Consider the following 24,300-nt stretch of genomic DNA (forward strand, 5'->3'; position numbering starts at 1 on the left):
CTTTTTTTTTTCCTAAAGATTTTATTTATTTATTTGACAGAGTCACAGCAAGAGAGGGAACACAAGTAAGAGGAGTAGGAGAAGGAGAAGCAGGCCCCCTGCTAAGCAGGGAGCCTGAGGCCGGGCTTGATCCCAAGACACTGGGCAGCCTAAGTGATTTAATCTTTTTTTTTTTTTTTTTTTTTTTTGTTGTTGTTGTTGTTGTTGAGTACTGAGTCTTATATCTTCTAGAACTCACTTGCTTTTTCTCCTCCTCATATATTCTCTGCCAAATAAGCGTTTTTGGCTAAGGTTTCAGAGAGTGCAGTACATAAATGTTCAGTAGTTTTAGTTTTTTTATGATAGAGCTCGAGATTTTTTTTTTTTTTTAAGGAAACAGTCTAACAAACGTAAAGGTTTAAATCTGTAAGTGCCCAGCCTGTTTTAACTACTATTGTTGTGTAACGAACTATCCTGAAACTTAAGGGTTTAAAACCACCATCATTTTGTCATGATTTCATGTAATCTGTGAGTCAGGAATTTAGGAAGAGATGAACTGAATGAATCTGTTTCTTAGAGGATTGGCTGTGGTGACTGAGTAGTACTCAGCTGACGGTAGGGTTTGTCTAGAAGATCCAGGACGGCTTTGCTTGCACCTTGGTGGAGGTGGCTGGAAGGATGTACATAGTTGAGTTTGTTAGCCAGAGTGCCTGCATGTGGTCTTTCCAGTATGATGAACTAGGGGTGGTTGGACTTCTCTTATATGGCACCTGGCTTCCCACAGTACTAGTTTTCCAAAAGCCCCAGGTCGAACCTTCATGGCCTTTTCTGATGTAGGCTTAGAAATCATGCAGTCCTTCTACCATATTCCACTGAATACAAGCATGTCATGAGGCTACCCAGATGCAAGAGGAGGGAAATTTGTTGGGGAAGTGGTAAGGTCATGTTGTATAAAAGAATGTGTGTGGTATATGAGGTAATTATTGCAACTTTCTTTGCTATATTCCTTAGGAAAATAGGGGCAATATTTTTAGAAAGCAAATGTTCCTGGACTTGGTGGTAATGGTACCAATAAATTATCTTTAATATTTAAAATACTATAAATTAGATTATTTAAAAGTAAAAACATACAGGTTTCTAAACTGTACAATAGGGCTTAAATTTTAGAGTTAAAATGAGAACAAAGTCTTAATGGTATCTTTCTGATGTTAGACTAACTCCCTCTGCCATAGTATATATAATAGTAGTAGACCATTCTTAAACTCCTCTTAGTTTATACTGTTGTTATTGATTTCCAGTATTCTTCCTGTGTTTGGGGCAGTGTGGTGTTATCAGTGGTCTTGGGTTCCTACCTCTGTACTAACTAGCTTTACCACCTCTATAATTTGGTTTTTTTATTTCTCTGAGCATCAAGTTCCTTCTCTTTAAATGTGACAGGCTTATAGCAGAACCTTTACCTTACTTGAAGTGTGTGATTTTATCATTTGTTTTTGGAACCTGCCTTTTACTGCATCAAGTCTTTTATCAGGTTAATTACAAGATCTACATTTCACACAGTTCCAATTCATGGATTTTTTCCCCCTTTAATTAGTAGGTCAGCATATTTGAGATGCTTCTTAGATTGGTTATTGTCTTCTTTACAATATTTACCCTTTAAAATCTTTTAAATTTTATTTGAATTGTACCTGTTCTTTTGTACACCATGGAGCTTCTTTGTATCCTATTTGTATCTTGTTTCTTAAAGACATAGGGGGCACCTGAACTGCTTAAATGGTAATAATTAGGTTTGCTTTTGACATAATATGTCAGCATTCATTTGTTATTCAGCATTTGATTGCAGTTTGTAGTTTATGTACTCAATGCTTTTTCATCATAACTGTTATTCTTTATGTGTATTAGTAGAGTCAAATAGAAGAAAAAAACAAAATGCAGATCTTCCAATTTGTGTAAAAACGTTCTTGGGCAAAGAGATGTAAAGGAAGTTTTTTGTAGCTTTAACGAATCAATTTGGATAATATTAATGAATTTATCATTCACAGTCACAAAATAAGTAACTATGTTTTTGACTATGTTTTTTCAACAGTGGTGCAATGAAAAGAACAAGATTTGGAAATTAGGGTCCCTCTGCTGTCTACTAATCGTGACCTTGTGACCCTTCACAAGTGGATTGATATTGCCTACGGCCCTCTGTGGCCATATTTTTAAAACAAGCCTGCCTTTATTGCATACAGTTTAGTTAGGGGAATGAGAGGATTGTTAAGATTTTTTTCTTTTGGAAAAAATTTATTACAGTGTAATATAAAATGTACACATCTTAATGTACAACTCCATAAATTTTAACATATATTTATACCATATAAACCACCTGGGTTAAGACACAGAATTTTTCCACTGCCCTGGAAGGATCTCTTCTGTCCCTTCTCATTCAGAACCATCCTTAGAGATAACTGCTATTTTGGCTTCTATCACTATTGAGTCTTGCCTGCTTTTAGCATTGTATAAATATTTTTTATGCCATTCTGAATTGTTTTGCTTTTTTTTGTTTTTGTTTCTGTTTTTGTTTTTTTGCTTTTTATTTAAAGTTTACAGTTATTTCTTGCACATACTCATACATGTATACACATACACATATATGCATATTTAAGCTGATTTAGGATATTGACCTGAAATTCCTGTGATCTGGTGGTTAAAGCATTTTATTAAACCTAATAATTAGTTGGGAGATTCTTTTGAATTTTCTATATATACAGCTATGCCATTTGTGAATAATGATGGTTTTATGTATTCATTTCTAATCTTTATACTGGTTAGGACTTCTGGTACGCTTTTGAGTAGAAGTGGTGACAAGGGGCATCTTTATTGTGCAGTGCTTTGTCAATAGGTATGATATTTGTGGAAGGCTTTTATAGATACTCTGTGTCAGATTAAAGAAATTCCTAAGAGACAAAGTGTACTTTAAGTCAAGAGGTATTGCTAAAAATAAAGAGAATACTTTCATAATGATAAGAGAGTATTCATTAGGAAGATAAAACAATCTTAAATTTGTATGCCTATACTGACATAACTCCAAGACATATAAAGCAAAATATGTAGACTAAAAGGAGAAATAGATAGTTCTATAATACTAGAATTTTTTTGTGTGCCACTTTAAGTGATTGATAATGGAAGCAAAAAAAAGTCACTAAGGATATGTGTTTGACCAACATATTCAATAACATTTGCCTCTTTTTTATGTGTATGTGTGTGTGTATGTGTGTGTGTCCTTGCCTGTGTGAGAGACAAAACAATTGCAGAGTAGATATTTTTTTCAAAGGCAGACAGGAGTTTATCAAAATCAATCATCCACTGTGCCATAAAGCAAGTTCTTTAAAAATGTCACAGGATTGAAATCACAGAGTTTACATTCTCTGACCACAGTGAAATTAAACTAGAAGTAAATGACAGAGATAACAAGAAAATGCACCCATATTTGAAAATTAAGCAACCTATTTCCAGTGATCAAAGAAGAAAACATATAGGAGTCAGAAAATCTTTTTAAATGAATAATAGTAATAATAAAACCATGGCATCAAAGTTACGGGATTCATAGCAGAAGGGAAAATTTCTAGCTGTAAGTGCACTTTTTGGAAAAGAGGAAAGTTTGAAAATTAGTGCCTTAACTTTCCATTTCAAGAAGTTACAAAAGTGACAGTGAATTAAACAAAAGGAAAGAGAGGGAGGAAAATTATAGAGCAGAAATCAATGAAATAAAAAGCAAATATGTAATAGAATTCTATACTAGCAAGACTGAACAAAAAGAAAAAAAAAGATACAAATTACCAATATCAGCAGGACTTTATCTATAGATCCTATACATTAAAAATGTAATAGTATATCAACTGTTCCTCAATTAAAAAAAAAGAATGCAGTAAATGTGTAGTGATATAGATATATCATAAAATGATAGGAACAACTTTATCCTAATAAAATTGACAATGTAGATGAATTGAACAAATTTCTTATAAAACCAACTTAAGCTGACAAAAATAAAATACAGAATATCTGCTAGACTGTGTCTTTTAAAGAAATTAACTCTATACTTATTTATTTATTTACTTACTTTTTTAGAATTTATTTATTTATTTGACAGAGAGAGATCACAAGTAGGCAGAGAGGCAGGCAGAGAGAGAGAGAGAGAGAGAGAAGGAAGCAGGCTCTCCGCCAAGCAGAGAGCCAGTTGCGGGATTCAATCCCAGGACCCTGAGATCATGACCTGAGCTGAAGGCAGAAACTTAACCCACTGAGCCACCCAGGTGCCCGACTCTATACTTTTTTAAAAAAATATTTCATCTCTAGCCTGCTGCCTTCTGTGGTAAATTCTATCCAGCATTTAAAGAGAAATATCAATGCCAACTCTTTCAGAGAACAGAGAAAGAGAATACTTCCTAACTTACTTTATGAAGCCAGCATAACACTGATACCAAAACATAACAAGGACATTACAAAAAAGAAAAATTATAGGGAAATGTCTCTTAAGAATGTGGAACACTACATCAAAAACTAATGATGTACTGTATGGTGACCAACATAACACAATAAAAAATATATATATAATCACCTAGGAGGTTTTTTATAGGCATTTGATGACTTCCAAGTGAATAAACGTCATATGTTAGTGTCTTAAAAAAAAAAAAAAAGAACATAGATGTAAAAATTCTAAACAGATATTAGCAAATTACAGTCAATGATATCTAAAAAGGATAATGACATCACAAACAGTAATAGTATAGGAGAAAAAAGGTTAGCTGAATATTTAATATTAATTTAATTTACCAGTTAGCAGAAGATAGGGAAAAAATCCCATAAGGATTATCATAGTAGATGAAGAAAAAAAATTTGATAAAAATTCCACCCTGTTTCATAATTATAAGAAATCATGCTTGTAATTTTTACTTTCAAATTATGGCCTTGTATTTAAAGTGTGTGTCTTACTTTGTTTGTTGTTGTTGTTTTTAAATCCAGTCTGATGTATTTTGTTTGAACTAGTTGGTTTTTTTTCCTGTTTCTATTTAATGTATTTATTGGTATAGTTGTGTTTAAGTCCATCATATTGCTGTTTTATATCTACAAGTCTTAATCTTTTTACATTTATATTTTGTCTTCCTTTATTTTGGATTGATCATGCATATTTTTTAGTTTAATACTATTTGGTTTCTCAGTTAGCCTTTTAAAAATAGATTCTTTGAAAAACAATCTGAGGGGTTTGAAGTAGCGGGGGGGTGGGAGGTTGGGGTACCAGGAGGTGGCTATTGTAGAGGGCACGGATTGCATGGAGCACTGGGTGTGGTGAAAAAATAATGAATACTGTTATGCTGAAAATAAATAAATTTAATTAAAAAAATAGATTCTTGTAGTGGTTACTGTCTTTTCAGTATGCACCCCTATTCTGTTATTGTTGACCATAGGTTAGTTTAGTGGAATAGTGCAAGAACTAACTTTGTAACTGCATTTATCTTTTCTTACACTTTTAGTGTTTTTATCATATGCTTCCACTTTCCATCTTGTTTCCTGTATACTCTTTATCCAGAGGGTTCACTAAGCTGCTTTTGTCTGTGAGTTGGTGCCTTTTATCACTGTAATAGTTTTATATTATTATGTAATAAATGGACATGAGCTTAACAGCTTAAAACAAAACCCATTTATTATGTCACAGTTCTGAGGTTAAAAGTTTGGATCAGCTTGTTTAGGTGCTCAGCTTTTAGGTATTTCACAGGGCCAAAATCAAAGGACCAGCAAGTTTGGTCTCTGATCCAAAGACTTTGAGGAGGAATCCATATCTGAGCACATTCAGGTTGTTGGCAGAATTCAGTCCTTTTTTTAGGACTGAGATATTTTCATGGTGGCTGTCAGCTTGGGAACATTCTCAGCTTCTAGAAGCTTCTCTCCAGTACTTGTACATGACTGTTTCCAAGTTAAAAGCCAATTATGACACATAGAGTTTTCTCATGCTTTAACACAGACAGGGGGATTTGACACAGACACAGAGAAAGAGATACAGAAGAAAGTAATGAGAAGACTGGCAGAGATTAGAGAGCTAAGACCACAAAATGCAGAATGGTGGTAGCCGCCATAAACTGAAAGCAGCAAGGAATAGATTAGATTGGTAGATGATGTGAGAGGGTAGCCCTGCTGACACCTTGATTTCACTTAGTGATACTGGTTTCAGACTCTGGCCTCCAGAACTATAGGAGAATAAATTTCTATTGTTTTAAGTCACTCCATTTCTGGTGGTTTGTTACAGCAGCCACCGGAAACCAATACGAAGTGGAATTGCAGGGTTAAGTGGTAACTTTATGTTTAACAATTTGAAGAACTACCAAACTGTTTTCCAAAGTGATTCTATCATTTTAAATTTCCATCAGCATTATATAAGGACTCTTAATTTCTCCAAGTCCTTATAGACACCATTTATTGTCTGTCTCTGATGATAGCTATCCTAGTGGGTATGAAGTGATGTCTCATTATGTTTTTGACTATTGATACTCAGCATCTTCTTATATGCTAATTGGTCATTTGTCTGTCTTCGCAAAAATGCTTATTTAAAGCCTTTGCCCATTTTTCAGTTGGGTTGTTTGTCCTTTGTTGTTGAATTGTAAGAGTTATAAACGTTTGTGGTTTTAGTTCTTACATTAGGTCTGTGGTCCATTTTAGTTATTTTTTGTATATAATGTGAGATTTGGGCATAATCACTTTTGGGATACTCTTAGCCATTACCTCTTCAAAACTGCTTCTGTTCATTCTATGTTCTCCATTCAGTTGTGTGCATACTAGATATTTTGACTGTCTCATTTATCTTTTATGATCTTTTCTGTTGCTTCCATTTTTGTTTTCAATTTGTGCTTCATTTTGGATAGTTTCTATTGATCTGTCTTTGAGTTCATCGAGACTTTTCTGCTTAACCAATTTTTAATTTGAGGTAATTGTTTTTTTTTAAGTTACAGAATAATTCTGTTGTTTTTATTATTGCAGTTCTTTGAACTTCTCCTTTCTTTCATTTTGTACATCTTTTTTCTGTATTTTATTTAACTTAATTATAATAATTATCTTAAAGCTCCCTTCTGTTAATTCTAATGTTTGAAGCAGCTTTTGCTTTTTTACAGAATTACCCATTTATTACCTCTTTACTTTAGAAATCTGAATTTTTTAAAAAAATCTAGGTTTTGTGTATAGCAGGTTAGTAGTAACAATGAAGCTGTTATAAGACGGGGAAAAGTAGGACAGGCACTGACCATTTATTTCCTGGGTCAACTGGAAGGAAGTAGTGACTTTTCTGGAACTGCCTATACAATGTACTGATTACTCAAGATAGATAGTAAACCATAATAGCATTAAAAAAAGAGAGAAGATATCAATGTGATGTAAGTGATTAGTGCAGTGCTGGCTCTGGAAGTGCTATACTTGGTAATTTAATTTGTAAGTGCTGTGTAGAGATAGGCCCTGAGCTAAATATATTTAGAAAGTGATAATTATCTTGATCTTGTGGCTTACTAAGTATGATTAAGATCTTTGCTATTTAGCATAAAGCATTTATTAGTATTAATGATCTCATAAACTTTGGAAATTATTCCTCTGTTTTTTGGCATTGATAAATGATTAGCTAGGGATGTTTTAAGTATGTGAGTTGGGGAGTAGCTTTTAGTTTCATTCCTTAATAAAAATATCATTTCCTGTACATTCATTATTTTTGTAATATAGTAGAGATATTATGAGTTTAGTAAATATTTGAGAGTTTTTTTCTCTTAAAGATGATAAAACATTAACAAGTAAAATGTGTTTGCTATGTTGGTATGAATAGATTCTCAAAGTTGATTATGATTGTGATGATTATTCTACAATTAATATTTTATTTTCTTAATTCTTGTGTACAGTGGACTTTTCCTCTAACTTCTTGGAGTGGTTTTTTTTGTTTTGTTTTGTTTTGTTTTTTTTAAGAACACGGCTTGATGAACTGAGAATGTTTCTAGAGAATGAGACCTGGGAGCTTTGTCCTGTGAAGTCAAATTTCAGTATCTTGCAACTTCATGTGAGTGTCTCTTAGAAACAAATGCAACTATCTTTTATTTAGTTGTCTTAAAAAAAACCCAGATATTAAAAAATCTTTTATAAAATCATTTAAAGAATAGCACCTTTCTTTCCTTGCTTAAAAGTGCGTAATAGCCACCTTTTATGGATGTGAAAATCTGTCTCTTTTTACAAATTCAGTTTATATACTTGAGGAAAACTCTTTTGCCTGATCTTTTTCTTTTGATTTCAGAAAGAGATCTGCTTTATTTAAATTTGGCAGAAAATTAATCAGTTGTATTTTGATGGTCTTTAATGAAAAAGCTTATGTTCGCAGAATGCTTGAGATTTTTTGTCATTTCTTTTTTTTTTATAGATTTTATTTATTTATTTGACAGACAGAGATCACAAGTAGGCAGAGAAACAGGCAGAGAGATGGAGAAGCAGGCTCCCTGCTGAGCAGAGAGCCCGATGTGAGACTCGATCCCTGGACCCTGGGATCATGACCTGAGCCGAAGGCACAGGCTTTAACCCACTGAGCCATCCAGGTGCCCAAAAAAAATCATCAAGAATTTTGTAATTCAAAGGAACTTTATTATTTTTTTTTAGAAGATTTTATTTATTTGATAGAGAGAGAGAGTACAGCAGGTAGAACGACAGAGGGAGAAGTAGGCTCCCCGCTGAGCAAGGAGCCCAGTACGGGTCTCGATCCCAGGACCCTGAGATCATGACCTGAGCTGAAGGCAGACACTTAACTGACTGAGCCACTCAGGCGTCCATCAGAGGAACTTTAGAGATTATTCCATCTCTTCCACTAATAAGCAATGTGGTCTTAAACTTGGCACTGACTCCCTTTGGACTGCTTTGGTTTCCACATCTGAGAACAGCTCTTTAGTTTTAGCATTGTGGTTCTCATACTGGAGGTTGACTCTCTCATTTTACTGATGAAGAAATTGAGGCACAGAGAAGCCAGGTGACAGTCCCAACATTATATAGGAAGTTAATGGATTAATGGCTAATCTTAGGTCTAGAAGACCTATCATCTGACCTCACCGTGTGTGTCTGTGTTGTCTACCTCCAGGTGTATGAAAAAAAATAAATGAAAGCTTATGGACATCAGCATAACAAAGAAAGATTCTGATGTCTGCAAAACGTATAATTAATTAAATGGTGCAAACATATTAATTATTAATATTGATTTATTTTTATTGTGGCCTTTTTATTGCTTAAAACCATATTTTCCTGGGTCTTTGATGCTATGTTAAAATTTTTAGAATTATTCAAATATAAATTATTTTTAAAAATTTTCTGTGCAGTTCTATAAACTAAGCCAAGAGTAACTTGATGCAGATAACACTTTTAAAAGTGATATCAGCAACTGAGTTGTCTTTAGGAAAACTTTTGAGCACATATTTTCAAGTTTGTGTCTTCACACAGCTTCCAAGTGAATAACCTGAAGAATCAGGATTGATTTTTTTCACTAACTACATTTACATTGATGGAATATGTTGTGTACCTGAATTTTAGTGTTGTTGCTAAAAGGTATCCTTTTTTTAATGTCTAGGAATTTAAATTCATGGAACAGTCACGTTCCCCATCAGTTTCCCCTAGTAAGCAGCCATCCTCAACATCCTCAAAAACAGTGACCTTGTTTGAGCAGTACTGTAGTGATGGGAATCCGTTTGAAATTCAGGCCAACCACAAAGATGAAGAAACAGAAGATGTCCTGGCTTCTAATGGGGTATGTAGTGTTCTTAAAACATATTTTGGAACATAAGTGAGATTTTCTTACTGAAAAGTGTTTTACCCAGTGAATTAGCTAGATTTATTTATCCATTTAGCACCCACCTTCCTACCTATATGCTTATATACCTGTGTTACCACTTGTACAGTAATGGCTTTACAGCATGCTTTGTTGAAAATGTCCTTTTGAAAAATACATTTGGGCTTTATGTTTACTTTGTGCTCCTATTAGGTTGCTGTGTGTTCTTACTAGATTGCTAAATTGGGTAGGGGTATAGTTTCTTCACTGCTTATTTCTGTGATTCATTGAATAGATGGATGAGGGAATAGATCATCTGCATTTAGTTCTCAGCTTGGGCATCTGAATCATTTTGTTCCAAGTCCCTTTATCTGAGAGAGGGTAATGTCTTACCTGGTTACCCAGCAGGGATGTTTTTTAGGATTTAGAAGTACAATGTTTTAACACTTTGAGTAGCTCAAAACACACAATATAAACTTCAGGTTGTGTGAGTTAATGGAAAGGATTTGAAGGAGTTGAATGAATATCACCTTTATTATTTACTTTATTATTATTAACTGTGTGGCCCTTGGTAATCTATTTTACCTCTGTGACCCTCAGTTTCCTATATTTACAATGAGTGAATGTTTAGTTCACAGTTATCTGTGTTTTTACAGTATTTAATTTGGATGGGTCCTTCTGATCGTCATTTCCAGAGGACCCTGTATGATTTTTATTTTAGATTTGATGAAGCTAAAGTGAAAACTGTTCAGAGTTGATGAAAATCTGTTGAATTTGTGTATGTATTTCAGTTTTGGCATTTTCTTTTTTGTTTGGTGAAGATACAATTAAAAAAAATATTGCCATAAAAGTAATTGTTATTACGTTTTATCATGTAGAAATTATTTCATAGTAAGCCATATTTACAGTTACAATTTAGTGATTCTTATTGATCCTTTTCCTCTCTAAAGTACACTAAACTGGGAGAATTAAAAGTCTCTTCAATATTTTTGAAATAATATATCCATCTGTAATGGTGATTTGCTAATTTAAATATCATGTAGTATCTGATTCTTATTATTCTTGGCAGTTGTGTTCTATAAAGTCCCTCTGAACACTGAATTAACAAATACAGAACCATTGTTCTGAGTGAAATACAGGATTAGGTTCTTGTGAACCTTTGTTCACATGTTCATCAACTAATCAGTGTATAACCTTGTTTTATTTGGGTTTTTGCTTGAAGGCATCTAAATTAATATACAGTATTGGACATTGAACTCACAGCCAACAGCACTAGAATTCCTGCCCAAATGAAGCTTATCTAACACATCTATTTTTGCCATAAAACACATTATAGTCTCGCACTTAGGAACATTAGGCAAAACTTTAGTCCTACACTTAGGAGCCTTTCTAAACAGGGAAATCACCATCAAAAAAAGAACAATTTTTTTTTTTTTAAATGTGGCACTAGACTATGAAAAGTACATTTGTTAAGTAAGCTGAAGCAAGAGGGTAGAGCGTCACCTTGTTTGCACTCAGCTAGGAACGTGCATGTTGGATAACTCAAAAGTTTCTGCATACTCTGTACGTATCCATGACTGACTGCGAAAGTGTCACTAAGTATTAGTGTTGGGGTTACAAATAAAATTTGACAGGTACAGAAATTTGCAAAAATACAGAATCCTCAAAAATAAGGCTCTCTTGTACTGTGGAATTATGAAGCTTTTTGTTATAGCCAGGAGAGCCTGCTGTCTGTGGATCCCCTTTCTGAATGTTATCAGGACCACAGTGTGTACAAGTGTGTACAAGTGGATGAGAATGTCTAGAATACTTGTTTCCAGTTATTAATGTGTGATTACACATAAGTCCTTGAAAGTTAGGGTCCACATCTTACTATGACCTGTCACATTGCTTTAAGCTCTCAAAAAATAGTTTTTGAATTAGGGGACCGACTTCCTTTCATGTTGTCTTCATATTCATCTCTTCAACTGGCATGAGGGAATGAAACTTTGTTATAGAATTGCTCTGAAGATTGAGTGAGAATATTTATGAAAGCACTTAGCACTTAACATTCAAGAAATGTTAGCCATGATTTAATCATATTCATTTATAATATTAAGTGATAATGCTGCTGCTGCTGGTTTCTATCCTGTGCATGGACGCCACTGTCCCCCCATGCTGGCACAGGGCCATGTTGCCATAAAGATTGTGACAGTGTTAGGAAGCCACCCTTCCTCTCAAGAGGAAATCTGCTATTTTCATCCTTGCTCTCAGTAGTCCCTCAGTGCTCAGTGTGATTTTCTAAGGCTCCCTTGGAATTAAATCTCATCATAATGAATTAGGACATTAGCATGTGTGTTATAAGAGTTTATTACACTGAATTAACATTTCCACAGTGCCAGAATTATATACTCAATCTTTATGGTGAATTAGCAAAATGGAAATAAGTATATTGAAACCACTTGGGGGAAGAGAAGAGGTTTTTTTTTTGGTTGTTGTTGGGGGTTTTTTTTTGGTCAAATGTACACTCTTTTCCTCTCGTAAAGGCATAGCATGATATTTGTGTTTGTTTGTTCTCTTTTTATGGAGATTTGACTTTTGGGGGAGAAGTCTTTGTAAGCATAAAATGTTTATATTTTCTTTTTTTTTCTTGGATGGAGAAGAAGTAAATGGAAAGTTAATATTCTTGATAGCAAAATTAAAGATGAGTTATTAAGAGCTTTCTTCCCTAAACTACTTCTTAAAAATTGGATACTCTTATTGTGTTGAAAGACTACGAGAAAAGTTGGCTATTCATACTCATTGTTGAATATACTGTGTTTTCTTCAGTACGAATCTGATGAACAAGAAAAAAGTGCTTATCAGGAGTATGACAGTGACAGTGACGTTCCTGAGGAACTGAAACGAGATTATGTGGATGAGCAAACAGGTGATGCACCTGTGAAAAGGTAAATGTTCTTAGATTGTATGGTATTTCATATTGTATGTTATGCATTTAAATAAAGATTTCCTTTAAAGGTTGGAAAAAAACAAGTTAAACATTTCTTTAACTTTTGATGTCATGTGACAAAAATGTGTATGTTTTAAAATGATTGCTAAAAGGTTGGAAATGTAGTTTTTTGATATTGGGCATAATCAAAGAGCTCTTAATTTAGAGAGCAGTGGTTTTTGCAGAAAAACAAACTTCTAGTTTATACAATCATACTACCTTTGGAGGCAGTTCCAGCTTCACATAGGTTAGAAAACCTCAAGGAGGAGAGTAGTTATTTGTTTTGCAGGGGGAATTCCTCCTACCTCAGTCTTGTAAATACAGAAAGTCTCCACTCATCTTTCCAAGGTCAATTACAATCACTGTTTGGGCCTTCTGTTAAGGTACCTTCATCTTCGTTGTTTTGTTTCTGTCATAAACTGTCCTCTTCAAAAACTATCATAATTACATAAGAATGTTTTGTCGCCTTCTCCCTCTTAAATGGACCTGATTCTTAAATGTAAGTGAGTTAATTTCATGACTAAGTATCAGACATTTAGTCACCACAGATACACATAATTTTTAATGATAGATTTAAGTATATTTTGCCCTACCTTTTATCCCTAGTAAGTACCTAGTAAATTCAAAACCCTGACTGATACACTCTCCTCAGAAAATGAGCAACTCATGTGATTGTAGATATTTGAATTGGAAATAATTGTTTCCATTGATTTTCATGTATGTGTGATATTTAAATCCATCTATGGTCCATTACGAACAGAATAGAACTGATTTGTTGGACTTCTTCATTGGGTGTTATGGGTCTATTCTGGCTGAAAGAGAACCTCCGATTGAAATGAACATGTAAGATAGTATCTTCTGGTATATGTGTATATATTTGCATTTTTGTTAAGGCTATGCAGACAGTTATCCTCCTAAACTGTCCTAACTTAACCACTCACTAAGAACTATGAATAATATAAACTATGAGCTTTGTTCAGTCATTTAGTATCAATTCCAACTTCAAAGTGTCTCTTGAATTTTCAAAATTTCTTCTATTTCACTGCTACCATCCAGGTTCATGCGAAAATCATCTCTGTGTCAGATTATTGGCACTGCCCCCTGACTTTGGCTTTCTGTCTCTAGTTTTGCCCCCTCCTCATCCCTCTTGGATGCAAATTTAGGTGTTTTTTTTTTCTTACATGCAAATTTGTTCATGTCATTTTCCTGATTAAATTTTCTTTCAGAGGTAGGTTCATACTCTTTAAGTTTGATTGACTTCAGTGGTCTGGCCCTTCCTTACCTTTTTTCCTATCACTTTTCCCTCAGTCCACTCATTCTCCTTGTGAACTCTTTCTGCTTCTCTGAGCACATGCACTTCTCCTACTTCTGACCTTATTTTATATTATCCCCCCCTTTTTTGTGTACTTAACCATATATCTTCAATTTTTTCCTTGAACCTGGTGTCCTCCCCAACACCAGACTCTGTCATGTGCCCCTATACTTTAGATACTACATTTAGATTCTAAGGAGAGTGTTTTTTCGTATTTGTAAGTCTGAAATCCGAGTACTTGGTACATTTGATATATAGTTTCCCTGGAACCTCTGGGTTTTTTGTTTGTTTGTTTGTTTGTTTTTTATTAAGTGACACAGCTTCTTTTAATGGTTGATAATGACTGTCTTAGAATCAAAGAAATACATTATAGTACTTTATTTCTTTGCTTATAAATCTCTCTTCCACTCTGGACTGTAAGCTCTCTAAGGACAGGAGGATCATCTCTATAACCCCACCTGACACATGGTAACAGTTTCAGTAACTAATTAGTGAATGAAGGATAGATCCTAATTGGAATAACTTACTGATTTACTAGTTGACAACCCTAACTGCAACTCTGTTTTGTTTTTCCATATTAAGCGTTTCTAGAGAAACTCTGAAAAGCAGGAAGAAGTCAGATTATAGTCTAAATAAAGTGAATGCACCCATCTTAACAAATACAACATTGAATGTAATAAGACTTGTTGGTAAGTAGCCACCTTTTTAAAAAAACATTATTAGTTAAATTAGTCTACTTTTGTTACTTGTTGGGGCTTTGATTGTACACTCCAGTGCCCTCCACAAGGAAGGTTTTAAGAGTGTCCTATGTCAGTACTTTTCATCCTAATTGTTCAAATAGTTTAATACCATCATTAATGTTAGTTTTTCTTTTTCAGTTAACTGCTTAGTATTAATGTTTTCTACTTTTTCTAAAAATCCCAATTAATTGAAATGTAATGAAAAATTCTCTATGTGAGTTGTAGGTATATGTAGGATGACGATAGTGCCCATTTTACATTTACACAATATTTTGTGCTTAATTGTTTCATTGATCTTCACAATCTTCCTGTCAGATAGGCAGAGTGAATAGTGATCCTCTGGCATTTTCAGACACAAGAGTTCTATAAGCTAAATGCTCACACCATAGGAAGAGTTGTTTTTATTACAGATAAGACCTTTATTGATGATTTTGTAGAAGGCAAGTAACATGAAGAAATGCCATTTGAAATATTTAGGTTTGAAAACGATGTGGAATTTTTAATGTCAGTATTTCTGCATTTTATATGCCATCTTAACCTTTATATCTCACAAGTAAGTCTGTACATTTGGCAAATAAGTTATAGAGATATCTTTTCAAATTAATTAAGTCATCTATACCACTCAGGAATTTTAATGTGTTCTATTAAAAAAAAAAAACCTCTGTATTCTGTGTATATGGAGATGATAATGTCCTGCTGCCTGGTTTGATTACTCTTGGCTCTGATAAAATGGTCTGTGTTCTTGAAGATAATTTCTAAATTTCATTAATGAATAGGATAATGTAGACAAAATGTTTCTTAGAAGTCCCACTTCCTTTAGGAAAAATAGTGGAAAAGAAGTAATGAGTTTGAAGGAAAAGAAAAAGGATATATTTTCATGACACACAGAAAAATGACAGATTCTGAAAAGTGTTTTTTCACTGATCATTGCCAGGGAAATTAGCTTTTCTTCTTTATCCAAGAGAGCTAACTGAACATAGCATCATGATTTACTGTATGGAATTTATAGAACCAAAACTTGAAGGGTTCGGAGAGCTCATCTGGTGTAAATTCCTATAAAACTAGGATTTACCTAATGCCCCTAAGTTGTGGTGGCCAACTAGCCTTTGTTTCATGTCTCATAGTCTTTGGATACAAATTATTTTGCAAGACTACTCATTCTACTATTAAACTGATTTAGTTGGTAGGAATCTCCTCCTTATGATAAACCAGAATTTCTTTTTCTCTGTAATTCTGTTGGTCTCAGTTATATCTTTAAAAGCAAAAAGAGCAAATCTGTACTTTGTTTTCCTGTTCTTCCCTGTGATGACTGTTCAGGTATGGGTGGTAGTTACACTGTCCTTCTTCCCTTATGCTCCCCCAGTTCATTCTTCAGGGTTATTGTGCTCATTTTCCTTATGTGGTTCTCACAGATAAATATTCCAAAATCCTGGTCGTCATCCTCAGCCTTTTGGACTCACTGTAGTTTTTGGTTTCTGAACACGCTACTTGAGATGTAGCTTAATGAATTCATCTTTTGCCTGGTTATGTTGCGGTAACAAACTGCCCTAACACCACGAAAGTTGACATGATGCATATTGGCTCCTAATCACCTTTGTTCTGTTCAATGTGTCATTCTGAGATGCAGACTGAAAAAATAGTACCAGTTTGGGTCATGGGGGAAAGAGCAAGAGCCAAACCATGTTATGACTCTTAAGGCTTCCACTCTGATGTGGCACCCCGACTTTCTCTGGCAACTCACGCTTGACTGTTGGAGAGAGAAATACACTTCTGCCCCAGGGAGGGCACTACAAGTTCAGGGCATTGGATAAGGGCATTGGATTCCTACAGGGAAGGGGAGTGGGTAGAGATAATTGGGGAAAATAGTATAGTCAACCCCATGGGAGTGGTAGTTTATAATTTTTACCTCACCTAGTTCAAAAAGAGCTAGAGGTCGTCATGTTACTTTTACTCTAAAAGACATATATTTAGTAGCATCAAATCAAATTTAAGACTAAAACAAAATTGAGGAGGGGAAATAATGTTTCATTCAGTTAAATGGAGAGAACAAATGCAAATCTTCACTTCTTGGTAGACATAAGGAAATGAAGAAACAGTGCATTCTACTCTTCTCATTATGCAAGAAGGGGATTGAATGACAATAGAAATGTGCTCTTGGTGGTAAATTCAGAAGTCAGTAACACAAATTCTACCTAAGGATTACTCATAGACATAGTGGACATTGTTTTCTAATAGTGGATTTAAGCAACTGAGAAAACTTGTATTATGCACCTTTGGTATGTCAACCCTATAAAGTAGAACAGTCCTGAATAAAACCTTACTCAGTGAAGAGAATCTCACCATTGTAATTTCAACCTTTGCCACCACCAGATCTTTTATTGGAATTGCAATTAGGTAACAATGCCTAGTATGCTTTTAACTCTCAGGTCTTCCCATTTAAAGATGGGATTAGGTGCTTCCATTATTCCCTCCAATAGACTTTTATGCCTACCACTTTCTCTCCCTCGGAGGTCTTTATCTTCAGTTTGTACATATTCATAAAATAGAACTTTGAGAGAACCACTCACTAAGGGGTCTCCAACCAGTTAATGCTATTCTATCCCCTGTTATTGCATTGAGGTGCTTGAAGATAATAAACTGGCAAAGGTAATGTCTCTTCTTACAAAGCCAGAAGTACAGTTGTGTAAATAAGATTGATTAATTTTGGGTGCCCGGGAAGATGAAGGAACTAATTATTCAGTAGTTGGGAGGCACATTTTAGAACATTAAAGGCATATTTAAAATGTCCTTTTCAAGTAGTATTTATTTGGCAGGTAATTAGGAGAGATTAAACAAAAAAGTGTTAATGGGGCTTCCCAGCCCCAGGTGGTACCAAAATCTGTTAGAAAGGCCCAGGGAGCCCTTCACAAGTGCAGAGAACTAATCAGAATGCTTACTTGTGTAAAGAGAAAATTCTGTCAGCCTGACAGTTTCCTGCAGACAGAAGCAGAGAAATTTTAAGGAATGTGTCTCATCACTGAAATAGCCTTGCTATTCAAGGTTCTCTCTCCTGGAGGCAGCTCGCACATGAGTAGATATGATAGGTCGGAGAGGGGCAGAAGATAGGTTGCCAAAATCCATGCTTGTAAAAACTACAGACCATAGGACAAAATTACTACTTTAGCAGCTGAAAAAAAATAAGACACCAGCACATCATGCATCCAGATTTAACATAAAACCAGAATAAAGTTATCTTTTAAGAAACTTGATATTTTCATAGGCAGTGTTTAAGAAAAAAATTTATCATTGTTTAATTTAGATTACATTCCCATATATCTGTTTTTCTAAAAATACTTACATTTTATTGGTCATTTATAGGTAATATTTTTAAACAATTTTAAAACCCTTTCTGAGCTGGTAGCTGTATATACAACATGGTATTTTGAGAGAATGTTCTAAGAAGTGTCATCCTTCAGTACAATGTACAAGAAAATGATATTAGAGATGTGGGGGGGGGCTAACATAGAATATACAAACAATAATAAAAATAAATAACAGAAAGCAGTGATAGAGTAACAGAGTAAAATGATAGAATAAAAGCTCTCAAATGGAATAAAAGCTAAGGACTTAGGTAACAGACATATTGATTTTTTACTCTGGTCCTCACTTCATTGTTGAGTGCATTTTTCTAAATTGTTTGAACTGAAAAATAAATAAATAAAAATAAATTGTTTGAGCTGAACTGACTTTTCCTTCCTTTCCTTTATGCCTCATTTATAGCATGTCCAGTTAACTTTTATGTGCTATTTATGTCCAATAATGATGTCTCTGCTTAGTGTACTGTGATAAGAATAATGAACATCCTTCCAGCTTGGATTCTGTTCTTGCTCTTCCCCGTCAGATTCTCAGCTCCTACAGATGAAAACATCTGGAGTTGGAGTCACCTTTGCAGCATATAGAGCATCTAACCAAGCACTTTTCACTTTCGTAGGTGCCCAATATATTGGACTGACACACCTTAGTTTTTAACATCCTGACTATTGGAGAAACATCTTTTCCTCCTCTCTTATCCTGATCCACAGCAGAGGAACACACACTTACAGTGCCTTCTCTGTACTCTTGTATTTACTCCTCTGCAGAGGTGTGGGGGCCCCCGGGCCACCTTTCAGGGTGTGATCCTGGTTCTCTGTGCCCCCTGCTGATGAGCTGGGTAAGACAGGCTCACTGTTCCTCTAGGTTGTGGTTCTCCTCTGTGCTGTTCGTTGGTTGCTTTCCCTCTGTGGCTTCTCCCCATGAGTGTTCTGGACTCACAGTCCAGATTTTAGGATAATAGTTTAAACAGTGCTTCCCTTGTGAAGCTTTTCCTCAACAGGTTTGGTTTCTTTTACGTAGCACTCTATACTTCTCCCTCATTGCATTCATCGTAATTATAATTACTTAAAAATAACAGCAGTAGCTAAGATTTCTTGCTCCCTTGTTAAAGGCTTCCTAAACACGTTGTGTGCATTTTCTTATGAATTCTTCACAGTACCCTTTTTATACACCAAATCATTAAAGCCCACAGATAAATAACTCGCTTAATGTCATGCCAGCTTCTAACTGGTAGAACCCAGATTGTCTGATCCTAGAGCCAGTAAGTTCTTTTCATGCTTCACAACCAGGAGAGGAAATCAGGAAAGTTAATTCTTATATCCAGGCGAAGTTCAGAGAGATTATAGTATAGGTTGGAAGCAAGAATAAGAACTTCTTACTAGTGATCATTTAGGAGGAGGTTCTTTTCTCAGTTATCTTGAGGCAGGAGGGAAGGGGGGCTTGGAAGACAAATTCACCAAAGTAAAGCCATTTTGCTGAACACAAAAAGTCAGTAGGTCATGAAGAATCATAAGATCAGACTCATGGGAAACCACAAGACACACTCCCTCAGGCAATAAGAGCCACACAGCCTGGACATGCTTAAAATTGCTCCTATCCTTAAAATTGCTTCCATAACCTTAAGATAATGGAAAAACCAACTGCCCAATGTGAATGATGAACCCAAAGTTAAAGAGTAAACCCCTCTCTTTAGCTAACTTAAATAAAACTTATAAAACCCTTCCTTAGAGGCAAAGTGGGGGTCCTCTTCCTCACCAGGTAGGAGAGACTGCTACCTTGCTTATGAAGGAGTTGCTTTCTTACTTCTATGCTTAATCTTTGTCCCTTCCTCTGAAGGGCTTGCTTCTGAGTTCTTTCTTCCATGAAGTTGAGAGCCCTTTTTGCAAGGGGCCTGAGGCCCTCCCTCCTGGAGTGTTGGCCAGTTTGGCGTCAATCTGGGTATTCCTCCCTATTCTCAAAGCACACTGTGTCCACTCCTCTCCCCTGTCCTCTCTAGGGAACTCTAGAAGGGAAGAAAGGGAAGGTGAAGTGCAGCTGAATGAACCACATCTTAATCCACTGGCCACGTTTTTTTGAACCAGGCAGGCTAACTTCAGAGCCATGCTGTACTTTTTTTAAATTAAGGTAATATTCTCACCGTAACACAATAAATAATAGAGAAGAGGTCATGATGAAAAGCAGCATTCTCCCACCCCAGGGCCCTCCTGCCACTAGCGTGCAGGAAGTTTCTTGGTCTGTTTCTGTTTACCTTTCTTCTAGTTGTAATTTCTCAAAAAAGGGTGATGAACAGTAAATGTTTTGAATTCTTGTTGGTCTGAATATGTCTGTATTCTGCCCTTTCTCTGAATGGCAATCGAGCTATGTATAGAATTGTAGATTAAAAATTATTTTTCCTTAGAAAGTTGAAACCTCTAGTATTCTATTTTACTGTAGATGAATTTCTTTTTTTTCTTTTTTCTTTTTTTCTCTTTCTCTGAAAGCTTTTGGTGTTTATTCCCTTGATATTTCAGAATTCTCTAGTGATCTGTCTAGGTGTGAGTTATTTTTCATTAAATGTGTTGGGTAGTTCATGACCCTTTCAGTCTGAAGGCTCTTGTGCTCCTCAGTTGTGACTAATGCTACTATTTATTTGATGATTTCCACCTCCCCATTTTCTCTACCCTCTTTATTCTTTGATTTCCTGTTGGTCAAGTGTTTAGATTGGCCCCTTCCTGTCTCCCATATTTTCTGTAATGTTTTCCATAGTTTTGTCTTTTTGCTGTACCTTCTATAGATGTCATTTTTTCAATTATTTTCTTTAATTTTTAATTTTAAAAGTCACTTTTAAAATCTTCAAGAGTCCTTCCATATTCTCTGTTTTTCCCTCCCATATTTTTCTGCTATACTGTTTTACATAATTCTTATATATGTATAGCTTGAATTAGTTGTTTTCTCTGGGATCAGCTTTTCTTTTTTGCTTTTACTCTCTGAGTTTTCCTCCTGGGCCTGCTGATTTTTGATGACCTATTCATATCCAAAATAGAAGGCCAAGGCAGCTGTGGTGCTGCCTGGGTGTCCCCTGCTGAATAATGAGAGCTATGCTCTCCCTCTCCCTGCCCCCTTTCTTCTCAGTAGGAATCCTGAGAGGGGACTTTGTAAAGAGCATGGCAGGGCTGGGTGGATTTACTAGTAGTCTTTACCTTAAGGGGACAGATCCTCAAATTTCTCGAATTAGGTAGATTTTCATCTGTGGTGCCAACGTCTACTCTAGAAGCCTTCATCTTTGTAATTTATTATTTTTTTAAGTTTGCTCCATTTTTTTGTTTGGTTTGTTTCATATACATAATATATATATTATATTTATATATATGAAGCCAAACAAAAAAAAATATATATATATATATTTAATAATATATATTTATATATATATATATTTAAAGATTTTATTTATTTGAGAGAGAGAGAGAGAAGGAGCAGGGGAAAGGGGAGAGGGAGAGGGAGAAGCAGACTCCCTGATGGGTGGGGAGCTTATGTGGGGCTCAGTCTCCAATCTGGCTGGGATCATGACCTGCGCTGAATCCTGAGCTGAAGGCAGAGAGGCTTAATAGACTGAGGCACCCAGGTGCCCCTGTTTCCTTCTTTTAGAGAGAAATCCTAATAATTGTTGTTTTCTTTTGTTTCTGTCTGTGGGAACAGCCTGGCAACCTGTGCTCTGATGTTGATGAGGGATAGTGGTAGAGGAGGGCATGCTGACTGGTAGTTTTTCCCATATGTGAGCTTCAGATAACCATCCTTTTTCAGCTGCATTTTTTGTTTGCATCCTCTTGCTCTACCCACTGAATCTAAGCAATAACCATCCTACAAGAATAGCTTTCACCTCCTTCATGGTCATCTTTGCATTTTGCCATCAGTCTGCTCCCATCTCTTCTCTGTCATCCAGACAGGGGTTGGGACACCATAGCATGCAGGTCAAATCGCTTAGGCTATCTGTTTTTATAAAATAAAGTTTTATTGGAACACAGCTATGATCATTTGTTTGTATGTTGTCTGTGGCTGCGTTTGTGCTACAGAGGCAGAGTTGAGTGGTTGCAACGGAGACCAGCAGAGCTCAGTAGTTGCCACAGCATGTGCTCTGTTCCTTTACAAAAAAGGTTTGCCAACCTCTGGTTTAGAAATTTTTTGAAATTTCTAATTTTCTGATCATGCCTGCTCACCTTTACTTCCTCATCCCTTTCTCTTCATAAATACAGGCTTAATCCACTGTAAAATTGCTTTAACTCAGTAATTCTGAGGAGGACCATAAGCGTCCTCAGGCCTACGAAGGCCTACTCTGCCCTCATGAGCTGGAGAGACAGAGTTCCTATTCTTACACCTTTTAATATGCCAGCAGCCTGATTATCAATGGCTGCCTTCCTTGTGCGACCTTTTAAGGTGTGAGAGCAGAGACTAATTCCTTGTGTCTTAACAAAAGCCAAGGACATAGTAAGACTCCAGAGAGTCTTTGTTGAATATTAGATGAATAAATGAATATAAATATGTTTAAAAATTTTTTTAGAGTAGTGGGTTTTTAATCTAGTTCTTTTTCTTTTGAATGCAACATTTAAAATAGCTTTTATCTGTTAATAATTCATTTATATATTCTTTAAGAATAATTATATAAACAATGGCTTATCTTATTATTAATAATGGAGAGAAGCCTTGTGTTCTGGATATTTATCAATGCAGATATTTGCATTCTACCTCATTTTACTTATTATCTCTCTTTTTTTCTTTTACAGGTTAAAATAATATAACACAGTATTTTTTCTTTTTTGTTGTTTTCCCACAGTGTCACATTATTTTATATGTATATAGTTGCAGTTTAAAAACTGTATGTTTGTGATTGATAAAATATCTGCTAGTGAACCAGAATGTTCTAGGAGCATAATTTTCAAATATTTTTCATTAGTAATTTTTTGAAAATGTGTGAAATAAAAGATGATTCTGAAACAATAGACTTGTAAATAAGAGTAAGAATAGAATCTGAGTTGGAATGGTTTCTACTTTTTGGTATGTATATGTGTCTTCCTGACTATCTGAGTATTATTTAGAATCATCGCTTATGTAAATTAAGTCAGCTGTATGGAGTTCTTAAATAATAAAGAAATGGTTTTGCTAGTAGACATTTCCATTAGAGTAAATTTGTCATTTTTTTTCTCCTGCAGTTAATGTGTTTCTCTTGAGTCATGGTGTCTTCAGTAGTACCAATTTAAAATTTATAACAGTTACATTAAGTAGAGCGAGCACCTGAATTATTTGCTCATTTGGAAATTAGGCAAATGGCCTTGTTTTAACATCTTCTGCAGAAGAGCATTTTTTTTATGGATGTGCTCCTTTCCCTGTTATTTCCCATAAAAGAAAAACACAATTAGGGACTTGTTATTATTGTTATTTGATTCAGCCCATCTCCCATGTACCCTTCAAATACATCAACAAATTTATAAATGCAGAAATTTTGGTTTTTAAATTTCTTTTCCCTAACTGTATCATATGTTTAGAGAAAAGAGATTGTAATATTAGCATCTCCCAAAGAAGGGACTGAGGAGGACATTTTCTTAGCACTTTGAGAGTACTGAGCTCTTGAATGCTATAATGATAAAGAAATGTCCTTGGGGCATCAGGGTGGCTCAGTGGGTTAAGGCCTCTGCCTTTGGCTTGGGTCATGGTCTCAGGGTCCTGGGATAGAGTTCTGCATTGGGCTCTCTGCTCAGTGGGGAGTCTGCCTCCCCTCTTTCTGTCTGCCTCTCTGCCTACTTGTGATCTCTGTCAAGTAAATAAATAAAATCTTTAAAAAAAAAAAAAAAGAAAGAAAGAAATGTCCTTGACCTCTGATGTAAGATTTCACAGGGCTAGGATTCAGGGGAATAGGAAGTGCCTTCCATGTATCCTTTTTCTTGCTTTTTTACTTTTGCTGTGTGTATATAAGCTTATGGGGAAAATGCTTTATCTCAAGTACATTGTCTTTTGTTTTATTATACCTAAACATTTTTGAGAAAAATTTTAAATGGAATCTCCAAGAATGTGGAACTGTGTTATGTGTTTGGGCAGTGTCATTTATAGAGGAGCACAGATTCCATGAATATATGACAAACAGTAAAATACAATGATATAAAAACATTTTTATAGGTAG

General features: G+C 35.2%; 1 protein-coding gene across 4 annotated transcripts in view; it reads left to right on the forward strand.

Moving 5' to 3' along the window:
- Positions 1-24,300, forward strand: part of VPS50 (VPS50 subunit of EARP/GARPII complex) — a 126,289-nt gene that overhangs the window by 74,075 nt on the left and 27,914 nt on the right. For 3 of the 4 annotated variants that reach the window (XM_059171119.1, XM_059171121.1, XM_059171120.1), the window contains 4 exons: positions 7,951-8,041; positions 9,584-9,760; positions 12,590-12,708; positions 14,644-14,750. In XM_059171119.1, the coding sequence (XP_059027102.1) occupies positions 7,951-8,041; positions 9,584-9,760; positions 12,590-12,708; positions 14,644-14,750 (494 nt within the window). Of the gene's footprint in view, positions 1-2,062; positions 5,441-7,950; positions 8,042-9,583; positions 9,761-12,589; positions 12,709-14,643; positions 14,751-24,300 lie in introns of those variants that run through there. The other variant, XM_059171122.1, reaches the window with a different exon arrangement.

Source organism: Mustela lutreola, chromosome 4 (genome assembly GCF_030435805.1).
Source record: "Mustela lutreola isolate mMusLut2 chromosome 4, mMusLut2.pri, whole genome shotgun sequence".
In the NCBI taxonomy this organism is placed as follows: Eukaryota; Metazoa; Chordata; class Mammalia; order Carnivora; family Mustelidae; genus Mustela; species Mustela lutreola.